Source organism: Mirounga angustirostris, unplaced genomic scaffold, assembly GCF_029215605.1.
Source record: "Mirounga angustirostris isolate CCGP_5_RB_7025 unplaced genomic scaffold, mMirAng1.0.hap1 SCAF_3, whole genome shotgun sequence".
Lineage (NCBI taxonomy): Eukaryota > Metazoa > Chordata > Mammalia > Carnivora > Phocidae > Mirounga > Mirounga angustirostris.
Genome location: NW_026991711.1, coordinates 176,771,490 through 176,797,898, shown reverse-complemented (window position 1 = coordinate 176,797,898; position 26,409 = coordinate 176,771,490). Strand labels below are relative to the sequence as shown.

At 48.6% G+C, this 26,409-nt stretch overlaps 1 protein-coding gene across 5 annotated transcripts; it reads right to left on the bottom strand.

Moving 5' to 3' along the window:
• Window positions 1–1,087: 1,087 nt before the first annotated feature.
• Window positions 1,088–26,389, bottom strand: STK36 (serine/threonine kinase 36). 5 transcript variants are annotated; one of them, XM_045867980.3, is made up of 27 exons: window positions 26,253–26,389; window positions 25,495–25,669; window positions 24,655–24,795; window positions 24,467–24,544; window positions 23,050–23,180; window positions 22,559–22,808; window positions 20,699–20,792; window positions 20,237–20,406; window positions 19,899–20,086; window positions 19,283–19,382; window positions 17,745–17,888; window positions 14,628–14,807; window positions 13,524–13,621; window positions 12,996–13,101; window positions 11,370–11,520; window positions 11,030–11,157; window positions 10,393–10,497; window positions 9,786–9,884; window positions 9,611–9,699; window positions 9,267–9,330; window positions 8,965–9,075; window positions 7,297–7,371; window positions 6,722–6,896; window positions 6,354–6,501; window positions 6,004–6,151; window positions 4,682–5,428; window positions 1,089–3,644 (listed from the first exon to the last, which is right to left on the bottom strand). In XM_045867980.3, exons 2-27 carry the CDS (start codon window positions 25,576–25,578, stop codon window positions 3,501–3,503), a joined length of 3,948 nt encoding a protein of 1,315 aa, XP_045723936.1. In that variant the 5' UTR covers window positions 25,579–25,669; window positions 26,253–26,389; the 3' UTR covers window positions 1,089–3,500. The 5 variants fall into 5 exon arrangements, with proteins under 5 accessions (XP_064443117.1, XP_064443118.1, XP_045723936.1 ...); XM_064587046.1 differs by lacking the exon at window positions 26,253–26,389 and adding an exon at window positions 26,108–26,169; XM_064587045.1 differs by lacking the exon at window positions 26,253–26,389 and adding an exon at window positions 26,044–26,168.
• Window positions 26,390–26,409: the final 20 nt, after the last annotated feature.

Here is a 26,409-nt window from a genome sequence, read left to right as displayed (position 1 = left end):
ATCCCAGGACTCCAGGATCATGACCCGAGTGGAAGGAAGAGGCTTAATGACTGAACCACCCAGGCACCCCTCTACTTTTAATGTTTGAAAACGTTAACCTGCTTCTCACCCCAGAAGAGTTAAAACACATATACTCTCATACACATGCAAAACCAAACACAGGCACAAATCCTCAAACCTTCCAGACATTCTCTGAATTCCAGGCACTACTCAGACCATTCATGTCAAATCCTCTCAGCACTTTGTGCAATGATATAAAATGAAGTGAAATTGTTTACATATTTCTAAGCCCTTAGATTATATGCTCCCAAGGATGGAAACGTGTTTTCTTATTATGCTTACTCATGAAATGATTAACTATTGTTTTATGTGAAAACCTAAAAAGTTTGTATATTTAATTTCTCTACATCAAATTTTTTATGTACCAGGCAAGCATGGTATTTCTAGCTAGTATTTAATGAATTATCTGGGGGAAAAAATAATTCTTTCCTAAGGTAATTCTTCCTAGTTCATCTTTTAGGGGGAAGAAATCTAGATTTTAAAATACAATACTGTATTTGCCTGAATCCAGACAAGTCTTAGTGAAATACTGTGGTTTTGTTAAAAACAAAAACAGAAGTTCTGATCTGTTAAAGATATACACCAAAGTACTATGGGTAACATTATATGTTTCCCAAGATTTATTTTCAAATACTTGAAGAAAAAAAAATAAAAATAAAATAGAATACTTGAATAGAAAAAGAATAGATATGGCAGCTGTTGGAACCGTAATAGAGTTCACTGAATTTATGTCTCTACTTTTGTGTGTTTAAAAATTTCCAGCTGGGGCGCCTGGGTGGCTCAGTTATTAAGCATCTGCCTTCAGCTCAGGTCATGATCCCCACGTCCTGGGATTGAGCCCCCGCATCGGGCTCCCTGATCGTCGGGAAGCCTGCTTCTCCCTCTCCCACTCCCCCTGCTTGTGTTCCCTCTCTCGCTGTGTCTCTGTCAAATAAATAAAATCTTAAAAAAAAAAAAATTTCCAATAGACATAACATGTTCAAAACTGAACTTGAATTTTCCCACCCATTACCCCTCCACTAATAGCCTTCCTCATTTTAGTTAACGGCAATTCCGTTCTCCCCATTGCTTAGGCCAAAAATCTGGGAGTTATCCTTGTCTACTTTCCTTTGTTCACATCCAATCAGTTAAAAAATCTTTTTGCTCCATGTCCAAAATATATTCAAAATCTATTTTTCACCATCCCACTGGTACCACGGTAGCCTCCTAAGCACTCACCCTGCCTCCCAGCCCCGCCCCCCACTCCTCACAGTCCATGCACAACACGAGAATGAAGAATAATCTTCCAGAACGTAAGGTAGATCACATCTCTTCTCTGTCAAAGCTCTCCAGTAGATGCCTACTTTACTCAAAGTACTAGGTCTGCAGGCTTATAACATCTGGTCCCCACTACCTTCCTGTCCTCATCTCTACTATTCTCCCCCTTCTTCACATCTTGCATCCAAACTGGCCTTCCCCACAGCTCCTCAAGCCCACCAGGTATGCTTCTGTCTCAGGGCCTTTGAAGTGATTATTGTCTCTGCCTCAAATTTTCCCTCAGATAGCTGCCCTGCTCATTGCCTCATCTCCTTCAAGTCTTTGCTCAAAGGTCATCTCAGTGAGGCCTAACCTGACCATCCAACTCAGCATTCCTCATCCTCTTTCTGTGCTTAATTTTTCTCCAGAGCTTTTCTCACCTCTCTACATGCTATGCAGAATTCACTTATTTTATTAAGTTCGTCGTCTTCCCGCCCAGAATGGAAACTCTATGGCGAATACACATTGCTTTATCTCTAGTGCCTGAGAAAGGACTCAATGGTGAACCGAACTGAAATAATCTGGATAGGAGGAAATTATGGTGGTCTCTAGAAAAAAAATGTTATTTTTGCTAAAATATAAACACAGACAATGCACAATGAAGATGAGGGCTAAATAAAATTACTTATAAAAATAAGGGCACATGGGGCGCCTGGGTGGCTCAGTCAGTTGAGTGTCCAGCTCTTGATTTTGGCTCAAGTCATGATCTGATCTCAGGGGCATGAGATCGAGCCCCGTTTCAGGCTCAGGCTCTGCGCTCAGCACAGAGTCTGCTTATCCCTTTCCCTCTGCTCTTCCCCTGACTCACGTGCGCGCACACACACACATGCTCTCTCTCTCTCTAATAAATAAATAAAATCTTTAAAAAAAATTAAGGACACTTTACTTATCTTTCATTTCAAAAACAATTGGAATTTAGGAAGGACAAAAAGTAGTCTCCCCATTTTACGGATGGAGAAATCAGAGCTCTGGGAAGCTTGTTGCAAGGTTTAAGCTTTCTAGTATGTTTCCAGCTGGATCACGACTCTAACTAATGGGTCTGCCAAACATCTCTTTCTGGTAAAATGCACAATGTCCATAAACAGTTGCCCTTCTTAAGCAGCTGGGCTTCCCAAACATTGGAACTACATCAAACATCAAAACTCGTCAGTCAGGCTGAGATCACAAAGCAATCCAATGTACCTCTCTGTTTAATCCTATCCCTCCCTATTTCAGCTCCACTGGCCCTGGCTTGGAAATAGGTGACCACATGTAGCTCATCTGGGATGGAAGAAGCTGGAAGGCAAAAAGAGATAGAATAAATAAGCTCCCAAACAGGATCTTTTGTGAACAGGACACGAGTGCTTGCAACACTACACAGCAGCTGAGAGAGGAGCTGAGCCCCCCAACCTCTTACCCTGGCAGCTCCAAGTAAGGCGAGGTACACCTTTTATGACAAGGGTTTACAAACAGAGGAAGGATGAGCAGAAGGAAAGTAGGAAGGCAAGAAAGAAAGAGAGAGAGAGAAAGAAAGAAAGAGGAAGGAAGACAGGCAGGAGGGCGGGAGGGAGGGAAAGGAAAAAAGGAAGGAAGGAAGGAAGGAAGAGAAAGGAAAGAAAGAAAGAAAGAAAAAAAGAAAGAAAAGACTCTCCACCCTAACCCATGGATGGGAATGTGGGCTACGGGTCAGAGAACCATCCACAGCAGGGACTGATGGCATTTATCACCTAGAGAGGAGACAGGCTCTGTCCTCATCACTGTCCTGGGGCCAGTGCACTAAGGCAGGAACCTGCTGGAAGGATTATAGGAGCTCCAGAAAGGAAGAGAGCTCTCAGATAGAAGATGCCTCCCTGACGTCCAGGAGACATGTTCTTGGGATTAGCACATGATCGGAGAAAGAGGCTTCGATGTAGAAAAGGAAGGAATCTTCTCTGGCACCAACATCAATGACGTTTACTGGTTGAAATCAGTATCTGGGGAAAGGAGGGAGCTTTATACATAAATCTCTTCTAGTTTCTAGTTCTCAAATCAGTTGACTTGCAGCTTATCTCTTTTTTTTAGTCTCCTTAGCTCTTGGTTGAGTTGGTGGCTCATATAGTAGAAAAAGGAGAGGTTGGCCATAAGGGGGCCACAAAGGCTGGAGGATGGACCGCAGGAATCTGAGATCACGTGCTGTGGGTTGGCCTCAGGAGGTGAATGAGCTTCCTGCAGTGTCTGGCAGAGGCAGGCCGGGGGCTGCTGGGCGCCAGTAACTGATTCCCCAAAGAGAGCATGGCTAATCGCTCACTGGCCCCCAGGGACACCAGCACCTATGGGACAGAAAGCAGATGACAGAACACGACATGGCCCAGCAATTCCCACTCTACAAAAGAAAGAAAAAGAAAACGGGCTCTTGGGGACTCAGTCTAGATTGGGTGGGGAAAGAGAAATGGTGGAGACGGGCTCATCAAGACCGGAGGTCTACTCCCATTCACTCTGGTTATACACCACGAAATCAAGGCACTGAGGGATCCACGGGCTTGGCCCCAAGAACGGTTAATACATGCTGTGCTGATACTCAGTCAAAAGCACGATTCCCAGCCATGGGTCCTGACCAGTGGGCCTTAACCTTGTTACCACTGAGAATCCTTTTCGTTATTCCCCCCCAGGGATTGCCAGAAAATCCTATAATTTCTATCATCGCCACCCTGTCAAAACGTCTGTTCCGCATGCACCATCCAATGCTACCACATTGCACTATAATAATTTGGACGTTTAGCCTTATCATAGGTAGGTGTGTGATTTCCATTCGGCTACTTCATATACCGGGCAGAAAAAGCAGGATAAAGCAGTGGTTAAGGTATGGGACTCAGGACTCAGACCCTTGAGCTCAGAAGTCCAATCCCCCAAACTAGCTTTGTAACTTGGACAAGTTCTTAAAATTCTTAGTGCCTCAGTGTCCTCACCTGCAAAATGAGGACTATAATAGCTTCAACTAAGTAACAAAGGTAAAATGCTTAGCATGCTGCTTGTCACATGGTGGAGGGCTGAAAAAAGACGGTTAGCTGCTTCACGGCCCCCAAGATGAAATCCCTCTATGCCTCAACATGGCCTAGTGTGTCCTCACCTCCATCCCACACAGCAAGACAGAAAGCCTGGTCCTTGAGATCCCAGGAACTTCCCACTCATCGGAACCCTCTCCTGCACTCCTTCCCTTCTCCAGGGTGGGAGATGGGAGATGAGTGTGTCATCTCCCACTTCCGGACAAGGGGATTTATGGGTGTCCCGATTCCTTAAAAGACTACCTCAGAAAGATGTTGTGAAATACAACCCCACTGTTGTGGTCCACGAGTCCCCAGGGGCGTACCTGATGGATGCAGGGCTCCTGTCGGAGGCTCCGGAGGGCAATGAGGGCGGCCTCCTTCACATTTAGCTGGGGGTCTCCACACGCCATCTCTAGGAGCCGCTGGGGTACTTGGCATTGTAACAGCTCTGCCCCCAGCCCCTCAGGCCCCAAGTTGCCCAGAGCCCACGCGGCATTGCGCCGGATGCCAGCCTGAGGGTCTCCAAGCAGCTGGGTCATACCGGGTACAGCAGCAGCCAAGGCAGGCCCCAGGGGACCAGCCTGGTAGGCTGCGTTGCCCACAGCAAAGGTGGCACTGCGCCGCACAGCCGGGTCCTTGTCTCCAAGCCCCACCAGCAGGAGGCTGAGCAGCCCCGCCTGGCTCTGCAGCGCCCCACGCAGGGCCATGCTGTGTTGCAGCAAGTGTCCCAGGAGCCCATATGTGCGGGCCCGCACAGAATTCTCTGGGTGGCCCAGGAGACTCCGCAGGGGCCGGTAGGATTCATCAGAGCCAGCCAGGAGTTCTTGGATAAAGGACAAGTGGCTGGGAGACAGCACTCGGGCTGTGTGGGCCAGCAGGGAGAGAAGGTCGGAGGTTAGCAGTGGCTGGTCACCCAGGAGGGCAACTGAGAGGAAGGAGATGACAGGTCTAGGGGAGGCAGCCACCGCGGTCACAAACTGGTTGAGAGAGGTGGGATCCATAAGAGCCAGGCGGGTGAGGAGACTGACAGGCAACTCAACTTGAGGCAGCAGAAGATGGTGGCAGCAGACCTGGGGACAGAGGGGCAGGGCAGTAGGCAAAACGGGTTCAGGGAGAGGGAGCACTCACTGCAGTGAGGTAGCTCAAAGGAGCCCAAGCTCTGGCAGAGAGAAAAGCCAAGCTATGCTGCGAAATACTACAGAGAACCAGAAGACCTGACCCAAGCCTGTCACGTGAGACCCAGTGTGGAGCCCAGGAGAACAGGTACAAGATCATTCCTTGCTCTGCAAGGACGCGCTTGCTCTGCTTTCAGAGGCCCACTGCTTAGTGCCAAGAATTGCCAGAGAGGTGATTCCTGGCTGAGGAGCTGAGTATCCAGTGCCTAGCCTGGGATGTCCTCCCCACGGAGCTCCAACGGATCCAGATGAGGGACTGATGGAGAGAGGGGGGGGTGCCAACCCCAGCCCCCAACAATGCCTCTGCTCAGGCCTGGATGCTTTCTCCACTCCCAGCCCTTAGATGGAGTCAGACCCTCCACTCTCTCCGGGGCCCAGGAGAGCCTTGGAGCTGTTGGCAAGTGAATTCGAGTACACAGGGTTGGCCATCCTCCTCCCCGACTGTCGCGCCTGAGGAGCTTCCCAAGTACCTGAAGCAGGTGGGCTGCGACTTCTGAGGCCCCAAAGTCAGCCAAGACACCTCCGAGGAGGTCGTCGTCCACATCCAGGGCGAAGGGGAAGCAGAGGAGCCGGCAGACAGACAGCACCACGAGCGGGAGAAACTCAGACCCGTGAGGCCTAAGGAGGGCAGCGTGGAAGGCCCAACTCGGTTTGCTCACCCGCCCTTTACCATTCTCCGCCCCCTTCTCAAATCCCAGCTCCACTTGCCCAACCTCACCCATCCCACTGCTTCCCTCATAGCTCGTGTTCTCAGCGACAGCTCTCCTGACTCCCCCTCCCCACCCCGCCCTGCAGACTCTCTCCTCCAGCTCTGACTCACGCCCGGCCCAGCTGATGCAGGAAGCTGGGGGAAAGCAGATGCTTCAGGGTGGACATGAGGATACTTCCATGCTGCGACAGGTGGCTCAGGCATAACTGGGGCTCCTGGGTGAAGGTGGCCATGGCCAGGCTCAGCAGGGCTGCCACGCCTGGAAATACCCAGAATGGAGACCCAGTGGGGCAGGCAAGAGGCCTAGGTGCTCCTGCTTCTCCAGGGCTCCCAGGGCTTCCACTTGCTTAGTCCCTTTCCCACCCAGCGTGGCCCGCGCCATCCTCTTCCCAGGCGGCAACGGTCGCGGCAATCTCCTCCTCTTGAAGAGGGATCAACACTTTGGCCCTACAACGGAGGCCATGCCGATGGAAAGATACCTTGGGGTGAGATCAGCGTCCAGTCTGGCTCTGGGTTTTGTGGCCTAGACAGCGACGGCTCCTCTTCCTGTGGAGACACCACCTCGGGGAGCCTTAGGGCCATGGAGAAGCGGTGCCACAGAACGGTCCACATTTCTGAGCTAACCACGTCCCTTATCAGGCTACCCTTCCCTGGCTGGAGAGGAAATTGAAGGAGGGTGGGTAGGGAGGTTGAGGTCAGGCCTCAAAATGCCTTTTTTTTCCCCCCACTCTTATCCCTGACCTCCAAAGAAAGAGAGTCCTAGAAATAATTCCTCTGTTTTCCCAAAAACCTGGGATTTCCCTATTGTCTGAGTTCCTTTCTTCTCACATCTTAACCCATGTGTGTGTCTGCTGGGAACCAGGGAATTATGGCTCTCCTCCCCCACTGAATCCTGACGGAGGCAGCTGTGATTCCCCAGAAAGGGTCCGTGCTGAGGGCAGGTGGGCCCATTCGAAGGCTATCATGAGCACCCTAATTTGACCGAAGAGGCGAGTATGGGTTGCTTCTTCATTCCTATTGTCTAGCAGCTCATTAGTCTAGGAGGCACCCATACCTGGGTGAGGAGGTGCAGCAGGAGGATAAGGAGGCCGTCGTAGAATCCACAGCTACCTGGCGGGGTCAGCCGGACCTGTTGGAGAGAGGCAGGGAGAATGCAGGTCCTGTGCATGCAACTCCTGGTCAGGCAGAAAGAGCTCTTCCTCAGCCCAGGGCAGTGGGGAGAGCTCTTCTGGACTTAGGAGTCTTGGTTCCTGACTATTCATTCAATGACTACCTCTGTCCCAAAGACACATAGACTGGTAGGGTAAGAAGATACTTGCTAGACAAGAGGCTGGGGTGGGGGTGGAGACACAGTGGAGAGGACCTAACTCTACTTTCTGGAGGTAGAACACTGATGAATTAGAAGTTTAAAAGGCAGTCAAGAGAAGGAGGTGGTAGGAAGGGAGAGCATTCCAAGTAGAACGGATAGCATAAATAAAGCAGCTCATCAACGATGACTGTGACCTTTGGAAGTGGTAAGTCCTGGTGTAACAAGATTATAGAGCCCAGAGGAAATAGATGAGCTCTGAGGAGAAGGTAAAGGAGTCTGGACTCTATCCCGGAAACAGTGCAAAGCCACTGAGGACTTATGCAACGTCCACATGGGCAAGATTTTTATCTCTTTTATTCACTGCAGTATCCTCAGAGCCCAGAATAGTGTCTGGTCCTCAATACACATTTCTGTGCTAAATACTTACTGGTTGAACAAATGACTGGACTTTTAAGAAAGCTCACCCTGGTGGCAGTGAAGAGAATGGACTGGAGAGGAGAGAGTCTAGAAAAGAGATCCTTCAGCAGGCAAGCGCCACAGTGCAAGATCGATGATATGCCCACAAACTAAGGCAGGACCATGACGGTGGCAGGCAGCAAAAGATCTGAGAGATGATAGGAAGGCAGAGCACATAGGGCCTGGGGGAACCATCTAGATGGTGGAATAATGGAGCAGAGGGCACAGTCTATGAGGACTCCCAGGTTTCTGACTGGGGCTCCTGGATGAATGGGAATGCCATCCCTACCACCTCTCTGAAGTTCAACTTCATCTGGAAAAAGCAGGTGAGTATCATTACATTTCATGTGTCTCTCTTTCAAGCATGTTGTGGGATAACATGTGAAGTGCTTTTAAGTTATAAGGAATTCTGTGTCTGTAAGGATGACAATCATCTGAATATGAAGTCTATCCTTCTTTTTACAGAATGAGAGAAATACAGGTTCCAAAATATCTAAAAAGGAGGAGAGGGGAAGGCCTGGAAAAGGAGAAAGTGGAAAGGAGGCTACACGGCGGACGGGATTCCTGAAGAGTTCTCAGAATGCCAGCCACCTTTTCCACCTCAGTTAAGGAGAATGAGGGGGCCAGGGAGTGCAAACTGCAGGCAGAGGGGAAGAGATGAAGCTTCTGAAAAGACCTAAACAACAGGAGCAGGAGCTGCTGGAGGAGGGGACTAGAGCAGGCAGGGAAATCTCATCCTCGGGTAACTCGGGTCCCCCTCCCTCTCTCCCTCCTTGCCTGTGAGTCTGGGCTCAGAGGGGGCTGTTATCTGGGGGCAGACACAGAGGAAAGGAAAGACCCCTTGGCTCCCTTCCCACCCCTTGGTTTGCCCCAGGCGGGCTGGCGCTTCAGTCTTTTCCCCTGAACGGAGTCCTGGGTCCGGTCAGAGAGGTCTGTGTCCTCCCCAGCCCGCCTCACCTCCGCAGGGGCAGACAGAGCGTGTGAGGCTGCTGCAATCCACTCCACAGGCTGGAGGTCGAAGGTCACCCCTTGCTGACCAAGTTGTCCCAACAGACAGGCTGCTGCGCTCTGAGAGGAGTCAGAGGAGAAAGAATGTCTGAACCTGCACAGCAGGCAGGACAGGCAGAGAGGATTTACGTCTCCGTCCGGCCCCACGGACGGCCTCAGAACCGGCTGCTACTGGGACAGTGTCGCCCGTGCTCCCCGAAGGGCCGGATGGCAGGGTGAAAAGGGGAGGAAGAAGAAAGCTGAAAACTCACCACGACAGAGACGATGTGTGAATGGGTAAACAGAGTAGCAATCTCGTTGCCCAGCTTCTCCATTCTGGAAAAAGGAGATACATCAAAGGGTGCAGCCAGGGAAAAGGAGGCTGGCGAGTGGCCTCCCTTCCTGCTGGACGGCACTCTCCCCAGGGGCTGTACGACCCCCGCCAAGACACAGAGTTGGTGGGAAGCTAGGTCTGCTCTTTGCAGAGAAGACTTCACTCTCTCTATCCCAATCCCTCCTAAAGATAGGCTGCAAGGTGCTATTCCCCCATATTTTGTAACAGGGTGAGCTGTGGGGATGGAAGATTCCAGTGGAGAGACCCCCCTTCGTGACTTACCCAGAAGGCAGATCTTGCAGCCGGAGGACAAGAAGGGAGAGGAGGTAGAGTGCTACTTCGGTAGACTCTTCCCAATCCATTACCTTTACCTACAAAGGAAACCCTAGATAGCAGAGCAACTTCTGACTGAGACAGCGGGGCCACCATGATATACCTGCCTGTGTTGCTGGCCTACCTTGCCCTGGACCAACATCAACAGTGACTCCAAGGCCAGGGGCTCGTGCCCTAGAAGATGACACAGGCGCTCACTGACGTGGCAGCAGGAGTAAAGAACCTGAGGAAGGGGGAAGCAGTCTGTCAGTGAGGCTCAGCAGCCCCTGAGCTGAGAAGCAGGCTGGCCTCTCAACAGATCTAGCATCCACCGTGGAGGTAGTAGAGAAGTCCAGGCCACTTCCACCTCTTGCTATAGGACAGTGAGATCAGGCTACTTCTAGGCTCTGGAGGGGACTGGCTGACAGTGGTGTCATCTCAGTGGAATAGATTTAAAAGCAGAAAGGGACCCTCTGGGGTCTCTTGTCTTTCTCAGTGTCTTTCTTTCTCTCTCTCTCAGTCCTGGGGATTGCAAAGAAATCTGGGGCACCTGGGTGGCTCAGTCGGTGAAGAGTCTGACTCTTGATTTCAGCTCAGGTCACGATCTCAGGGTCGTGAGATCCAGACCCGAGTCCCACACCCAGCGTGGAGCCTGCTGAAGATTCTCCCTCTCCCTCTGTCCCTTCCCCCCTAAAAAAAATAAAAGAAAAGAAAAGAAATCTGAAGTCCCAAGGGTTTTGGACAGGCAGTACCTTGAGAAGGTGGAGGCACAGGATGGGATGCTGCAAGCCAGAGATAAGGGATGGCCTCAGTTGGTTACTGTCTTCAGTGAGCTGATGGGCCAAATGCTGAGAGATCTGTAGGAACATACGTGAAGCCTCCATCCCATTCCCATGATTCCCATCCTATTCCTCTCCTATCTCCAATGAATCAGGTTTCTCAACGCCTTGCTCGCCACTCTCCCTCAGATTCACCAGGAACCTCAGACCCCATCCCATCCCCAGTCCTCATGGCCAGTGGAGAACCAAAGGTCATGGCCTAGTTTAGCGCTAGTGTAGGCAGGTACAGAGGAAAGTGTTGCTGGCCAAAAGGGGGCAGGAAATCTAAATCCTGAGCCATTGAGGAAGCATCACGGGTGGCTTCGGATCAGCCACCCTGCCACACGGGCAGTTTGTCACTGAGCTCTCTAACGAGCTGGCCAAGGGCTCTGGTATCTTGGTGACATCATGTTCTACAAGTGGCCCCGACCCAGGGTAGGAGCATCTGTTGCTGGAAGTACAGAGTAAGGAGAAGTATAAAGGCTTGTTTTTCTGCCTTCCTGAGAAACTGAGGCCAGCTTCCTCATCTCCAGCAACCCAGACGAGAGGAAGCAGACACTGCAGCTCAGACCTGCTCCTTGGCTTCCCAGCAGCTGGGCAGCCCCACCGGAGCAGTGCAGACGGCTGCCAATGCAGAGGACATGGCTCCAGGCAGATCCTCGCTCTGCTCCCGCAGAGGCTGGCTCACTTGGGGGGCTCCTATAGAGAAAGGGCAAAGAATGCAGGGTGTGGTCTGGTCGTTTCTCTCAGCTCCCGGTTCATTCTTTTAGCACACAGCACACAGTTAGTTACTGAGTGCTCACTAAATGCCAGGCATCATTCAAGGCAATGGCAGTTGAGGCAGGGGTGGGGGGGCGCAGAGCCAGAGTTGCTCTGGAGTCAAGAGAACCTCCGCGCCGTACTCTGGTTACCTGGGGGTGTGTGGAAAGGGAGCTGGGGAACTGTCAAGCTGTGGAGCAGCCCGTCCAGCACCGCCCGCTGAGTTGTCAGCAGGCTGGAGTAAAAGGCTTTGGAGACGGACCAGCTGTTCCCATCCATGGCTTCACACAGAACAGTAAAGCACTAAGGGAGACAAGGACAGGGTTGACATGAGGGCAGCAGAAAAGTGACGGGGCTTAGGGTAAGGAGCAAGAATCCCCCAGAGAACCTAAGCAAAAAGGAGAAAACCCAGAGGGACCAGCAGTGCCATTCAAAGTGTTCCTCGCACAGAAAATGCATTATAATCACCCTCATGTTTTATTTTTATTTTTTTAATCTTTTTTTTTTTTAAAGATTTTATTTATATGACAGAGAGAGACAGCGAGAACAGGAACACAAGCAGGGGGAGTGGGAGAGGGAGAAGCAGGCTTCCCGCTGAGCAGGGAGCCTGATGTGGGACTCGATCCCAGGACCCTGGGATCATAACCTGAGCCGAAGGCAGACGCTTAACGACTGAGCCACCCAGGCGCCCCACCCTCACGTTTTAAAGAATGGCAATTTTAGGTGTCAATCCTTCTATTCTCTGATCAGCTGCCTCCTAGATAATGTTCCTCAAAGTGTTATCTATGGACCATGAGTATGAGAATTCCTGGGGATTCCTGGGTCCCTCCCAACCCAGTCCTACTGGTTCAGAATTTCGGGAGGTGGTGTGTTTATTCCAAACTCCCTATGCAGTCGCTACACAGTGACATATAGGATAAATGCTGGCCAATAACATAAGTTGCTGATGGCCAAAATTTAGGTTAGGCATTGGAAAAGCTTCCTGACTCGAAAGGGTGAGGGATGTTAAAACAGGCTCTCAGACTAGAAGAGTTTGAATGGACTGCTAGTTGGAAGCAGAAATGCAGTCCAGATCTGTGTCCCCCACTGCCAGTTTGAACAATGACTAGGCAATTGCTTACTTCCTTGCTGATGTTGCTAACTGTCTCCTCTGAGATCAGTCAGAACTCAGCTATCCTCTTGCTCAATCCTCCATTCTCCGGTCCCTCACCTCCACAGTCTAGGGATGAGAACCCACTAGTTTACTGGTCCACAGGACAAGTAAGTTTGGGAAATACTAGCCCATCTGCAAGTCTCTTTAAAAAGGAATACTTCAACTTGTGGTTCCCTGAAATAGGCCACAGTGCTTAATGCCTCTAGATCTTTATATATGCTACTCCTTCTGCCTGGACTGTCCTCCCTACTTCCTGCCTCACCCATCTGGCAAACTTCTATGAGTTCTTCAAATCCTAGCAAAGATGATTTCCTTCAAGACTTCTTCTATGACTCTCCAAGTAGCATTAATCATATCTTCTTCAGTGGTGCTTCTGTATTTCATACAAGTTTTATGTAAGTTCTAATGTACTTGTCACGCTATTGTCCTTGATCATTTTTCATCTCTCCTACTAGACTCTTTCTAGTCTCTTGAAGACGGGGACTTTCTCTTACTCATATGGCACACAGTCGGTAAATGTCTGTTGTATTACCTTGACCTAACCCTGTATAGTTATAAGAAAGGGGAAGGGAGAAACACGGGGAAATACGTCAAAGACAGAAATCTGGACAAGGGAGCAGATTACCATAAGGCTATCCCTCCGCAAGGTCTGCTCAGAGTCATCTGGTTGGGCCAGCAGTTTCCCCAACAGGTCCAGAAAGAGGTTGGCAGCCTCCTGAAACACCTGCAGGCTGGGAAAAAATAGCCCATCTCTCTAAAAGCCCACATGTGGTAAATGGGTCAGTTCTGGGCAGGTAGGAGAATCTCTGCAAAGGAACATCTCAGAATGCTCCCTCCCCTCTCCCCTGCTAAACACACACACAGTCTTCTATACACAACCTTCTAGCCCTTTCTTTGCCATTTTCTCTAGGTTATTTATATTGTGACCCTTCCATTTAGTGTATGGTGACCCTTAGAACCTGCAAGTCTTGGGGTTAACTTAGAGGGGTCTCAGGGTCCTTAGGAGGATTAGCTAGACCCTCAGCGGTCAGTCAGCTGATCCCTAACCTGTCGGCTTCTCCTTACTTAGCCTCTTCCTAACAGAGAGGGGAAGAAATGGGGGTAGAAATTGAAGCCAAAGTGGCCAACGGAGCAAAGCTGGCTCTCATCCCACCTGTCACCTGTCTGGCTCCTCTCCAGATTGAAGGTACAGGCAAAGTAGGCCTGGATCACGGCCATCAGGTCCCGTGAGAAGGTCCCATACCAACATTGCTGCCAGGCAAGAGGACAGAGAGTAAGGGCAATGGAGAGGATGGAGACAAAGAAGAGAAAAAGCAGTAAAAAAAAAAAAAAAAAAAGGTGTCCAATATCCAGGCAGGTTGACCAAACAGGAAGGGGCAGAGGGAAGAGAGCATCCAGACAGAAAGGGGAAATCTAGAGGTCACAAAGTGGCGGCCAGTGGGCAATAAGCAGCCTAAAAATGTGTCCTGTGTGGCCAGAATAGGATTTAGGAGTTTAGGAGGCTATGTTTTTCAAAATAGCTCAAATTCTTCTCGAAACTCCTTAAAAACACTCAAGGTTAGCACTCATGCGCAGAATGCAGCTTTCAGCTGCCTGAGCTGAGGCCCCATTAAACGTTTCAGTATTCTGTCCTCTCAGCTCAGCCACAGCAGAACACAGTAGGGGGAGGGGGGACTCAGCCTCAGACACACTGAGCCTCAATCCTAGCTCCTCCACTCATCGTCCCTGAGACCATTTACAAGTTAGTGCCTGTGTATAAGTTGGTGAATCTCTGAATTTCAGTACTCTGTTCTATAAAATCAGGGCAACAAAAGCCTAGGATTTAACATTCCAAAACACAGCACTCTAAAGATTGGGAAACTGTGCATACAAATTTGGATTTCTAGCTTCTCTTAGAAAACTGGAAGATCTGGTAACACTGGGCCCATGTTCTCATGGGCAGCAGTGAGCTGGAACTGAGGGGATGTCCCATTCAGCTTGGGCACAAGCTCTCCAGTTTATCGTACTCTCCACTACTCATATGGTCACACAGACTCTACTTTCCCGCCTGACAGGATCTGTCTGGCCTCAGAGGGCAGCAGAGTTTGCAACTCATCATCTACTAACTAGACAAGAGGAAAGAAAAGAAAATGCGGGGGACCGAATAGAAATCCAAGGTGAAGAAACTGGAGAAGAGGAAATTTGAAGAAGAGAGATCCAAGGTGAAGAAACTCCTATATGTCTTCCGAGGCTCCCAGGCTCCCTGCGTAGGGCTTACCTGCTGGATACTGTTGCATTCCTGGCTGTGTCTGAGCAGGCTGAGCAGGAGCCCGGGGAGCCCCACCTCGCGGCAGAAGGAGTACAAGGGAATGGAGTCACTGCAGCTAGACAGAAGACTGCTCAGGACTCGGAGTGCCGGAAGGATACGGGATGCACCCTCCAGCATGCCTTTCAGGATCTGGGTGATGTGAGGGAAACAAATAGTAATCGATATTATCAGAAGGAAAAGGAGGGTGACAAATACCAGTCCCCAAGGAGCTGGCAAAGCAGACCAAATGTTCTCACTCCTTTCCTTGGGACTCTAAAACCCAGGGAAGGAGAACAGAGAAAAAGGGAAAGAGAGCCAGGGAAGTGACCAAGGGAAAGGGGACCTCCCCTCAGTCTCTGTGGGACCCAGTGCCATTCCTATCTGCTCGGTCCCTTCTCCAGCCCTTCGCCTTAAACACACACACAGGCACGCAGGCATGCACACACACACATGCACATACTTCCAAAGATTAAAACAACAGACACAAAACAATGTCATTCAACTCCAAACAGATAAAACGAACTATCTAACTCTAGATCAAGACTTGACTAACTATGACCCACAGGCCAAATCCAGTCCGTCACTTATTTATATATAACCTGCAAGATAAGGGCACTATGATACTTTTAAAGGGTTATTCTTTAAAAAGTTACTCTTCAAAAAAGAATAACATTTACGTCAAGTGCTTTATAATATGTCATCCTCTTTTTCTTTAAATGATTTATTTTCTATTTTTTTTTTTTATTTGAGAGAGAGAGAATGAGAGAGAGAGCACATGAGAGGGGGGAGGGTCAGAGGGAGAAGCAGACTCCCCATTGAGCAGGGAGCCCGATGCGGGACTCGATCCCGGGACTCCAGGATCGTGACCTGAGCCGAAGGCAGCTGCCCAACCAACTGAGCCACCCAGGCGCCCCTGTCATCCTCTTTTTCTAAATCTTTTCACTTATTTGTTCATTTACTCTTTACAATCACAGTGCACAGTAAACAATTATCCATTTTACAGATGAGAAGACTAAAGCCTCTACACAGGTTAGGTAAGGAGTCAATTACCACACAGCTGAAGGGTAGTTCCGCTGGAATTCCAACTTCACAAGACTTACCCTGGAGGCAGAGCCTTTCGCCTGCCTCCCTACTGAAGTTACCACCCACTACAAGGACAGCATGGAAGGCCCAGAAGGGAGGTGCAAGGTGCCAAGACAATTCAATGGGGAAAGGAGAGTCTTGGACCAAGGGTGCTGGGACGACTCTATAGCCACATGCAAAAAGATGAACTTAGATCCCTACCTCACATTATATACAAAAAGTAACTCAAAAAATGGGCCAGAGACCTAAATGCTACAGTTCCAACTAAAAAACTTTTAGAAAACACATAGGAGAAAATCTTCCAGACTTTGGGTCTGGAAAAGATTTCTTCCATATAACCCAAAAGCATAAACCACAAAAGAAAAAAAATGGTAATTGGACATCATCAAAATTCGAAACCTTTGTGCTTCAAAAAACACTCTTCTGAAAATAAAAGAACAAACCATAGACTGAGAGAAAATATTTGCAAACCACATATCTGATAAAGGTCTCCTATCCAGAATATACAAAGGACTCTTACAACTCAAGGGGACAAACAACCCAACTTAAAAATAAGCAAAAGAACCGAATAGACATTTCACCAAAGAAGATATACAAAGGGCTAATAAGCACATGAAAAGATGCTCCACATTAGTTATTAGCAAAATGCAAATTAAAATGACAATAAGACATGATTTCACATTCACTAGAATGGGCTGTGATAAAAACAGACAATACATGCTGGCAAGAATGTGGAGAAACGGAGACCCTCACACAGTGCTGATGGGAATGCAAAATGAGGCAGCCAGTTTGGAAAATAGTTTATCAGCTTCTTAAAATGGTAAATATAAATTACCATGCAACCCAGCAATTCCTAGATATCAAGGGAGAAAAAAGAAAACGTATGTCCACACAAAGACTTCCATGTGAATGTTCATGGAGACATTATTCATAAAAGCCAAAAAGTTGAAACAATTCAAATGTCCATCAGCTGGTGAATAAACAACACTAATTATGAATGCCAATTAAGCGAACTGTTATCCTTTAAAAAAGAATCTCGTTCTTCTCATTAGTATACCTGTATCAGAAGCTCTTATACACTTATATCTATATTTTTAATTTCATCAACAAAATTTTTTTATTTAAATTCAATTAGCCAACATATGTCATCATTAATTTCAGATGTGGTATTCAGTAATTTATCAGTTGTGTATAACACCCAGTGCTGATCACATCATCATCAATAAAAATTATGTGGAAAAGTGCTTTCTCTCATTCCAGAAGTACTTAATAACATCCTCCATTTTTGCCTCTTGCTCTTCAATGCCCGAAACGTTTACCATCCAAGTTTGCCAACCCCTGCTCTAAATGAATGCTTTTCCCTTCAAAAAGAGAAAATCCAGGCCTGTTTTGGGTTTTTTTTTTTAAGACTTATTTACTTATGGGGGCACCTGAGTGGCTCAGTCGGTTGGGCATCTGCCTTCAGCTCAGATCATGATCCCAGGGTCCTGGGATCGAGCCTGGGATCGAGCCCTGCTCAGCAGGAAGCCTGCTTCTCCCTCTGCCTGCACCCCCACTCATGTTCTCTCTCTCTTTCAAATAAATAAATAAAATCTTTATAAAAAATATGTATTTATTTATTAGAGAGAAAGAGAGAGTGTGCATGCTCAGGAGGTGGAGGAGCAGAGGGAGAGGGAGAGAAGAAACTCAAGCAGACTCCCCACTGAGTATGGAACCAGAGGCGGGACTGGGTCTCAACCCTGAGATCATTACCTGAACCGAAATCAAGAGCCAGACACTTAACTGACTGAGCCATCCAGGCGCCCCCTTTATTTAAAGATTGATTTAATTTAGAGAGCCGAGGCCTGTTCTTTCTGTGTTACTAAAGGAGGCTAGCAAATCTTGAATTAAATAGATGAATTGAAAAAGAACTGAAAAGGGACAAACTTTCTTTTTCTCCTCAAGTTTTTTAACGCCTCATCTGTGATTACCATAGTCCAAAATCCCATTGCGTGTGTCCGTTACCTGCCCCCCGGCCTCATGCAGCTGGCCCTGGATGCGCTGGCAGAAGTCAGGATTGCACAGCAGAGTGAGAGGGGCCTTCAGTTGGATGGGCACAGGCTCAGCGGTCTCTAGCAGGTGCTGCCACTCATCGTCGCTGTCTGGCTCCTGAGGTATAGGGGAGTGAAAGAGGTCAGGAGCGTGTCGGGTTTAAGGGTAGGTGCGCTCAACCTGGGGAATCATGGAGCAAACGCAAGAACCAGTGAATTCTTCAGCCCAGATATATATGTTTCAACAACCAGTTTACAAAGGCAGAGTTGGCCGTGCGGGAGGGGTCTTGAAAAGTCTCTCGGAGAATACTGGCACGTGTTCATAAAGAGATACTTACAATTAGGTCTACTGCAGCATGGTTTATAATAAAAAAAAAATTGGAAGTGTCATAAAGCCAATCAGTAAGGGAATAATAAGTCATGGCACATCCATCTTAGGAAATATTATGAAGTTATTAAAAAGACTATAGAACTGGGGATGCACCACCTATGCGGTATTCCCACCAAAACTGCATACGTGAATCTCATCACGAGAAAGTATGAATTTGAGGAACATTCTACAAAATAACTGGCTTTTGTACCTCAAAACTGTCAGTCATGAAAAACAAAAAAAGACTAGGAATGATTCCAGATTAGAGGAGACTAATGAAGTGTAACAACTAAACACAGTGCCTAACACCAGATTGGAGCATGGGCTGGGAAATTTTTTTTTCCCCCTATAAAGAACATTATTGGACCAACTGGCAAACTTTGAATATGGATCATAGACGAAGTAACGGAATCGTATCAGTATCAAATTTCTGACTTCTGTAACTGTACTAGAGTGGTGTAGGTTAATGGTCTTGTTCTTCAGCAATATGCACTATTTAGGGGTAAAGGGACAGATTGCATCTTACGCTACAACAACTCAAGAAAGAGGATTTACCCATATGCAGATATCTAGGGAGAGAGAATCAGAAAGCAAATGCGGCAAAATTTTAACAGTTGGTGAATTTGTGCGAAGGGTATACAGGAATTCTTTGTGGCATCCTCACAACTACTCTTTAAGTTTGAAACTATTTCAAAATAAACCCCCCAAAAATGACATGTTCAGATGTAGAAGGATCTCCAAAACAGATCATATGGTAAGTGAGGCACGATGTAAAACAGTACATGCGGTGTGAACTCAGTAACCAAAAACAGCCAAACTATAGATTTCTGCGTGTGCATGTACATATCTAAAAATTCAGCAAGTTTGGAAGAAGAAAGACAAACTAATAACAGCAGACACCACTGGGATTGGGGTAAGGCTCAAGAGGGACTTTCATTCTTACCCGTATGTTCCAATTTTTTTATAATTACCTGTTCAGATGCTATGCAATTAAAATCTACAAACTGATAATAAGAAATCAATTTTTAACATAAGGGGAGCTCATACTTGGGATAGCTGGGAATCAGTGTTCTAGAAAAACATCTACCCAGACCCAACATCCCATGGCAGGGTCAAGGCCAAGTGGAGCCTCTAGGGCTTACCTCATTTTCTAGGTCCACCGCATCAATGCTCCGTTGGCCCACCACCTCTGGCCTCAGCTCTGGGAGAACTCGTTCACAATCCTGAGTGATCTGGTTTTCCCTGCCAGAGGAACAGGGAGTAGGAGGCTCCTACTGACCTGTGAGGTTCAAGGTGCATTAACACGTCCCTCACTCTAGGTCCAAGATAAGAATGAAGAACAAGCCATACAGGATTGGATAGGGGAGAGCTTTCTTCTAGGATATGGCCAGGACAGGATGTTGACCACTCCACACGTATCCTTGACTGCCCTTCCACTTTGAATCTTACTGTCAAGTCTACCTTGGCAGTTTTCACCTGTAGCTCTCAACTCAAATAATCTTCCCTTTTGCATGGAAACAATTCTTTCCTTTTCAGTCAGTGTGCAACTGAGGCATAGAGAAAGGAAAATTCCCATGATTCCTGATGAATTAGGAAAATAGCCAGAATCAGAATTCAAGAACCCAGGACTCAGACTCCCAGGGCCCTGTCCCCACGAGGCGGTGGCTAGTGACAGGCACCATGTTGTATTTGCTTTGGCAAAAGCCAAAGATCTGCAAGATACCTCACCCTATAAATTCCTGGCTACCCCCTCCTCACCGAGGTGCAGGGGGGGCCTCTCCAGCCCCCCACTCAGCCCAGCTGCTCTTCATTTCTGAGGCCAAGATCCCAGCCAAGAGGCCTGGTTCCTGAGGAGTGGCTCTTAGTCTAGGCAGAGGGGCTGTGCCAGAAGCCATCTTGCTGGTCCTATCCTCTTGCTCAAGGGCAGGTCCTGTGTTCTGGTGTTTCTGTGGGCAGTGGGCAGGAGACACTGAATCAAAACTATTTGGTTGCCTTAGGGCAGTATGAATCCTATTCATGGCCCTTCATCAACCTTCCTTCTCCAACCTCCCCAGTCGCTAACCTGGTCATGTCCCTATCCCCTCTGTCCTACATACCTTCTGCTTGGCCTCCTCAGCCATGCGCTTACAGGCCTGTCTCAAGATGCGAGATCGATTGCCCTTGGGGGCCAGCTGATGCACCTGTTGGTCCTTTAGGACCTGAAGTTCTGGGGGTAGGCGACTGGTGAATGGAGTGCCCAAATCTGGGCCTCCTGGTTCAGTTATTACTGTAGGGAAGGAAGAGGGAGAATGCGTGATCATGCTAGAGCTGCGCCACCATCTCCACTTGGCCAGAGACAATGACAGTGTCCTCAGGCTTCTGTGGAAGGAGACCATCTTGACAACGTGACAAAGAGGGAGTGGGGTGGCAAGGGAAGTGGCAAAGGTTAGGCAAAGGGCGAGGAAGAAAGTTCGAGCTGGTAAGGTAAAGCAGATGCGCTGCATCCAGACACTGGGGAAGGGGGTAGATTGGGAAGAGCCCAGGGAAGTGCGAAAGCCCTGGGGACCATAAGCACTCACTGGTGACACGGCCAGCTATAAAGGGGTGATGTAAGAGGTCTGGCCAGGACAGACGCTGCCTAGGGTCCTTGGTGAGCAGTCCCTGCAGGAAGCTCTGTGGAGAGAAAAAAAATACCCCATGGGTCTTCGCTTTCCTACAGGCTCTCTTTAACTCACCAGCAGAAGCAGGAAACCAAGACTCCTGAGCCCATTCCTTCAGCAAACTAGATGGTCTTAACCACATCCTCTCTAATCCTATCCTCAGGCCTCATTTCCCTGGCCCCAGGAACAGACTTCACTGCCTCCCCTCCTGGAGAGCTCCACATCCTGTCCAGAGACATTCTGTCACCTTCACAATCATCTTCAGAAAGCAAACATTCAAAGGGGTCCAAATGGCTCACTGTGCCTTCCCTCTGATTGTGGGTTTGTTTGCAGCTTGGTAGGAACAGATGCACACTCACACACAAGTCATTGCATAAAGACAGGTTTGGGAGCACGCAAAAACAGAAATCTTTCAGATAGTCTTCAGATGGTGGTGGGGAAGGGAGACTGCCTCTGCAAAGGGTACATCTGTTATGAGGTATCCTTGGGAAAATCCTCAGTTGGGCCTAAAATAGGAATAGAAGGTACTGGTAGATGATGACCACTGTTCTAAAACAAGGTGCCATCTGTGGCTCTTGCTGAATGAAGATGCCTGCATGTCTGCTCTAAGGGAGAATGGAATATCCTATGCCTATCACCCACTCAAGTTTCTTTTGTTTAGATTCTTTTTGATAATTACTGAGCTTTCCCAACTAAATAGGTTGGGGAGAAACTTGTCCCTTTTCATCTTAGAGCAAGGGAAAGTTATAATGAGACTGCACTCTGGGAAAAGGTTGCATTTAAATTCCATTGAGGGTCCAAATTTTGCCCTAGATAAGAAATAAAAAGGGTCAACTCTTTTTCCTCCCTCCCTCCAACCCTCCCTCCCCCACTGAGACTTAGGTGCAATCAATAGGCACCACCTCTGTCACCTGTCCCTAATCGCTGAGCTGGCCCCACTTGCTCTGGCCATCAGAATGTCTTAAGATTCTTTCTTTCAGGAGGCGCCTGGGTGGCTCAGTCGTTAAGCGTCTGCCTTCGGCTCAGGTCGCGATCCCAGGGTCCTGGGATCGAGCCCCACATCGGGCTCCCTGCACCACGGGGAAGCCTGCTTCTCCCTCTCCTACGCCCCCTGCTTGTGTTCCCTCTCTCACTATGTCTCTCTCTGTCAAATAATAAATAAAATCTTAAAAAAAAAAAAAAAAGATTCTTTCTTTCAGGAAGACTGAAAGTTCTGTGGGCAAATCTAGATATCATCTGGACCTTGCATCTGATAGGAAATAAGTGGAATAGAGAGTGTGTAAAAGGACAGCATCTGTCCCTGGTGGCTTGAAATTACCTTTTCATTGTGATAAAGAATAACCTGCCCCGGGGCGCCTGGGTGGCTCAGTTGGTTAAGCGACTGCCTTCGGCTCAGGTCATGATCCTGGAGTCCCTGGATCAAGTCCCGCATCGGGCTCCCTGCTCGGCAGGGAGTCTGCTTCTCCCTCTGACCCTCCCTCCTCTCATGTGCTCTCTCTCTTTCTCTCATTCTCTCTCTTTCAAATAAATAAATAAAATCTTAAAAAAAAAAAAAAAAAGAATAACCTGCCCCAAGGAAGGGCTGCTAATCCCAGGTTTGGCGGACCTTAGAACAGCCTCCCAGAACCAGCCCCTGCAGTAGAAAAGCAAGGCAGCTGGGCCCAACTCCTGCATTCATTCGGTAACAGCAAAATCTTGCCCCAGATTTTGGAAAAGGGAACAGGGGCAGAGAAAGACAGGTTTCGGATGCAAAGTAATCTCCCTTTCTATGTTCATTACCTTGAAGCAAGGACTAATGGTGGTCGGCCAGCGCACAGGGTCCTTGAGAATGAGGCTGACCAGCTGAAAGATGCTCGTAGTGTAGAAGGGAGGGGTGCCTACAGCCAGCTCATATAGTATGCAGCCCACAGACCAGAGGTCTGCGGTGTGGTCGTATGGACGCTCTTCCACCAGCTCTGGAGACATATAGAGTGGTGTGCCTTTGATGGATGTCAGCACCATCGTGTTGGTGCTCATCGCCCGGGCAAATCTGCAGGAGATGATGGAACGGAAATGGGAAGAGAGACCATAATCAATACAAACTAGGCCTGGTGACTACCACCTATCATTATGTGAGCTATCCCAAACCCACACAGAGAGCACCTTCCTAAAGACCCAACAGGAATCCCAGTCTCCAGCTCAGCTTCTAAAATGAGGCGTAGGTAAGTCAAGCATATGGTCTGAGACTCCCTGCAGAATGAGAAGCAGAGACGGAAGGTCAGTCTCCTCACCCAAAGTCACAGAGCTTGATGCCACCACCCTTAGCAAGAAGGATGTTCTGAGGTTTCATGTCTCGGTGGAGGATGCGGTGGGAATGCAGATAGTACAGAGCGGACACCAACTGGGCAGCAATGGCTTGAACCTAGGGGTCAAATGGGTGGGAGAAAGAAAGGAGAGGTCAGAGGAAGGAGCCCACTGACAAGCCCAAAGACACTTCCCGAAATTACCGATGTGATCTCGTCTTTTTCTTTTTTCCAGAGCTTCCCATGACATCTTCCTTAGTTCTTGCCCCCCCATTCATTCATTCTTTCATTTGGTCATTCATTCATTGAAGAAAAATGACCATGGATGAGCAAATTATCCCATGCCTCTCAGATGTGTCATTTATAAGCTGACGATAATAATACCACCTCCCTTATAGGGTTACTGCAAGGATGAAGTAAGTTACAGCATGCCATGCTCAGAACGGTGCCTGGCACTTAGTAAACCTTCAATATACATTAGCTGTTATTAAGTAAGACAAAGTCCTCTTTCTCAAGAGAAGTGGCCAAACGAATAAGATACACAAAATGAGCAAGATGATAACTTGCAAATAATAATGCTCAGAGGGAGATGGCATGCTGCAACAGGAAATCCTGAGGGGGGGGGGGGGTCTACTTGCTAGGGTACAGAGAAATCTCTAGAACAAGTGTGGCTGGAGAATGTGTTCGACCAAATCCCACTGCTAACCACTAGATCTTGGTGGTGAATCCTGCCTTAACCACAACCCCTATCCCTTCCTGCCCCCTCTGGTACCACACACTAAAGGTGCCTAGTGACAGCGGCAGCATTAGTAATTGCTAACTAAGGGCGCCTGGGTGGCTCAGCCAGTTAAGCATCTGCCTTCGGCTCAGGTCATGATCCTGGGGTCCTGGGATCGAGGCCTGAATTGGGCTCCCTGCTCAGTGGGGAGCCTGCTTCTCCCTCTCTCTCTGCCTGCCGCTCCCCCGATCATGCTCTCTCTGTCAAATGAATAAATAAAATCTTTAAAAATAATAATAATAGCTAACTATGTTGAATACTGCGTGTCAGGCCCTCTTTTAAACATTTTACATGAATTAATTCACTAATCTTCACAATAGCCTCATGTGACAGACATTATAATTACATCCATTTCTAAATCAGGAAACTGAGCACCAAGAGGTTAAAGTAACTTGCCCCCGAAGATCCAGCTAGAAAGTGACAGCGTCAACCTTTGTACTCCAAGATTTTGGCTCCAGAGTTCACATACTTTCCTCTCACACCGCCTTGTCTCCACATACACCCAGACTTTTGTATTTTCCTTGGGAGTTTTCAAAATGGTGACTCTCAGTGCCCTCAGCTTTCCCTACCAGTCCTTAAACTGAAAAGAGGTCAGGGGAGGGGAGAAGTTTGAGCCAGGAAACATACCTGGTCTTCAGGAAGTTTTCCGTCATCTTCCAAGATCTGAAAGAGCTCTCCCTCAGCATAGTCTGTCACCACCACCACCTGCAGGGAGAAGTCAATGGTCCTGATGGCTCCAGATTTATGCATTCTGAGATCGGGAAATTTCTGGGACCCTTCTTCTTGGGGAAGCGTGACCCAAAACCCAAGTGCACCTCTTTGTCAGTTTCAAAGCTGTCAAGCATATGCACAATGTTGGGATGCCGCAGACCCCGCATGATTTCAATCTCTCGTTGCAGATTCCTCAGCTCCTTCTCCGAGCGTCCCAATTTTGGAATGAACTTCAGGGCCACCACCTGTCAGTGGTAAGATGAAGAAGAGTCAAGGCCTAACTACACTATTGAAACATTCACCTCAGAGTTCCAAAACTCAGGCTTTAGATTGTTGGAGCAAATTCTCCTACTCTCCTTTCCCACAGTACCCTGGCCTTATCCAGGCCTCCCCCACCCTTGCCCTAGGAGAAAAGAGCCTCCGCCAGACATCCCTTTCGTGGATTCTGGGAGAGGTGTTCTGATCTGGGTAACAAACTCTGGGTAAAGATTTAAGAGATTCAGGGGAAAGAGAAGGAAGAAAAAAAATGAAGAATTGAGTTCAGGTGGTTTATCTCTTCCGGCATGGTATGATAGAGGAGAATAACAATAAATATAAATTTTATTTATTGTTTACTAGGTGCCAGACACTGTACTAGTATAGTAATTCAGCGTGAATCACATTTAATCCTCAAACCCCATCAATCAGATACTGTTCATAATTATCCTCATTCTAGAAATGAGGAAACAGACATTGAGAGGTTAAGTAACTTGTCCATAGTTCGAAGGCTACAAAATGGTGTACCTAGGATCTGAACCCAAGTAATCCAGTATTAGGGCTCATACTCCGTAAGAGGAATGAGGGAGTCAGTGCCTCAGGAATACAGGTCGGTATTCTGGTCCCATTTTCCACCGTAGTTGGAGGTACAGAATCCCACCCAAGAGATACCCCTCTTTGTTCACCACCTGAGCACTGTATTTTCTTCGACCTTTGTACACCCTCCCAAAAGAGCCTTCTCCAATCATCTCCAACACGTGGTACTTTTCCATGACAGAGGTTTCAGGATCCCTCAGAAGGAAGGAGGTAGAGATGGTGGTGAAGGGCTACAGCTCCAGGGACAGTTCCATACATCTAGGAGGCCTGGTTCGGGCATGGAAGAAAGGTTAACGTTAGCCACCTTGCCTTTTCCTTTTTCATAATAATCCAGGCGTCAAAAACATCGTAGGGCGAAGTGGATGGAAAAATGAGATCTTGGAGCAAAGAGAGCGCCTCCTGTCGTTCTCCCTCCTTTTCAGCCACCTCCTGTCCCCCAACCCAACCTCGTTCCCACCGGACCCCGTGTCGCCCTTCCCCCTCCACGCAGCCCCGCCCACCCGCCCCCTCCCCCTCTCCCTCCCCCTCTCTTTCTCCCTCTCCTTCTACCCAGACTCGCCCCTCGGCCCCGCCCCCTTCACCAGCCTCGCCCACCCGACCCCGCCCCTTCCAGCCTCTCCCAGGTTCCTGCCACCGCCAACCTCCTCAGCACCGCCTCCCACGCCCCCTGCCCGCGCGCTTCGCAGACGGGAGCCCCTCTCTCACCCCCAGCCTAGGAGCTTCAAGCTCCTTAGGCTGAGGGACGTCGCCCTGGCCTTCAGCCCCGTCCCTTCCGGCTGCCTGCAGACTTTGCCTGACTTATAATTCTTCTCCACCCCCACTGCCTGTCTCTTTAGACTCCCATTGTTACCAGCTGTACTCGTTGGAACTGGTCAGAGAGGTTCAGAGGACGAAGGCGTTCAGAGGTGTTGGGAGAGACGGCGGACCGCCCATAGGCACTTCCTAGGGCACTTCCGAGCCGTCTCTTGGGCATCAGGACCCACTAAGGACCTGGAGTCTACGGTTGC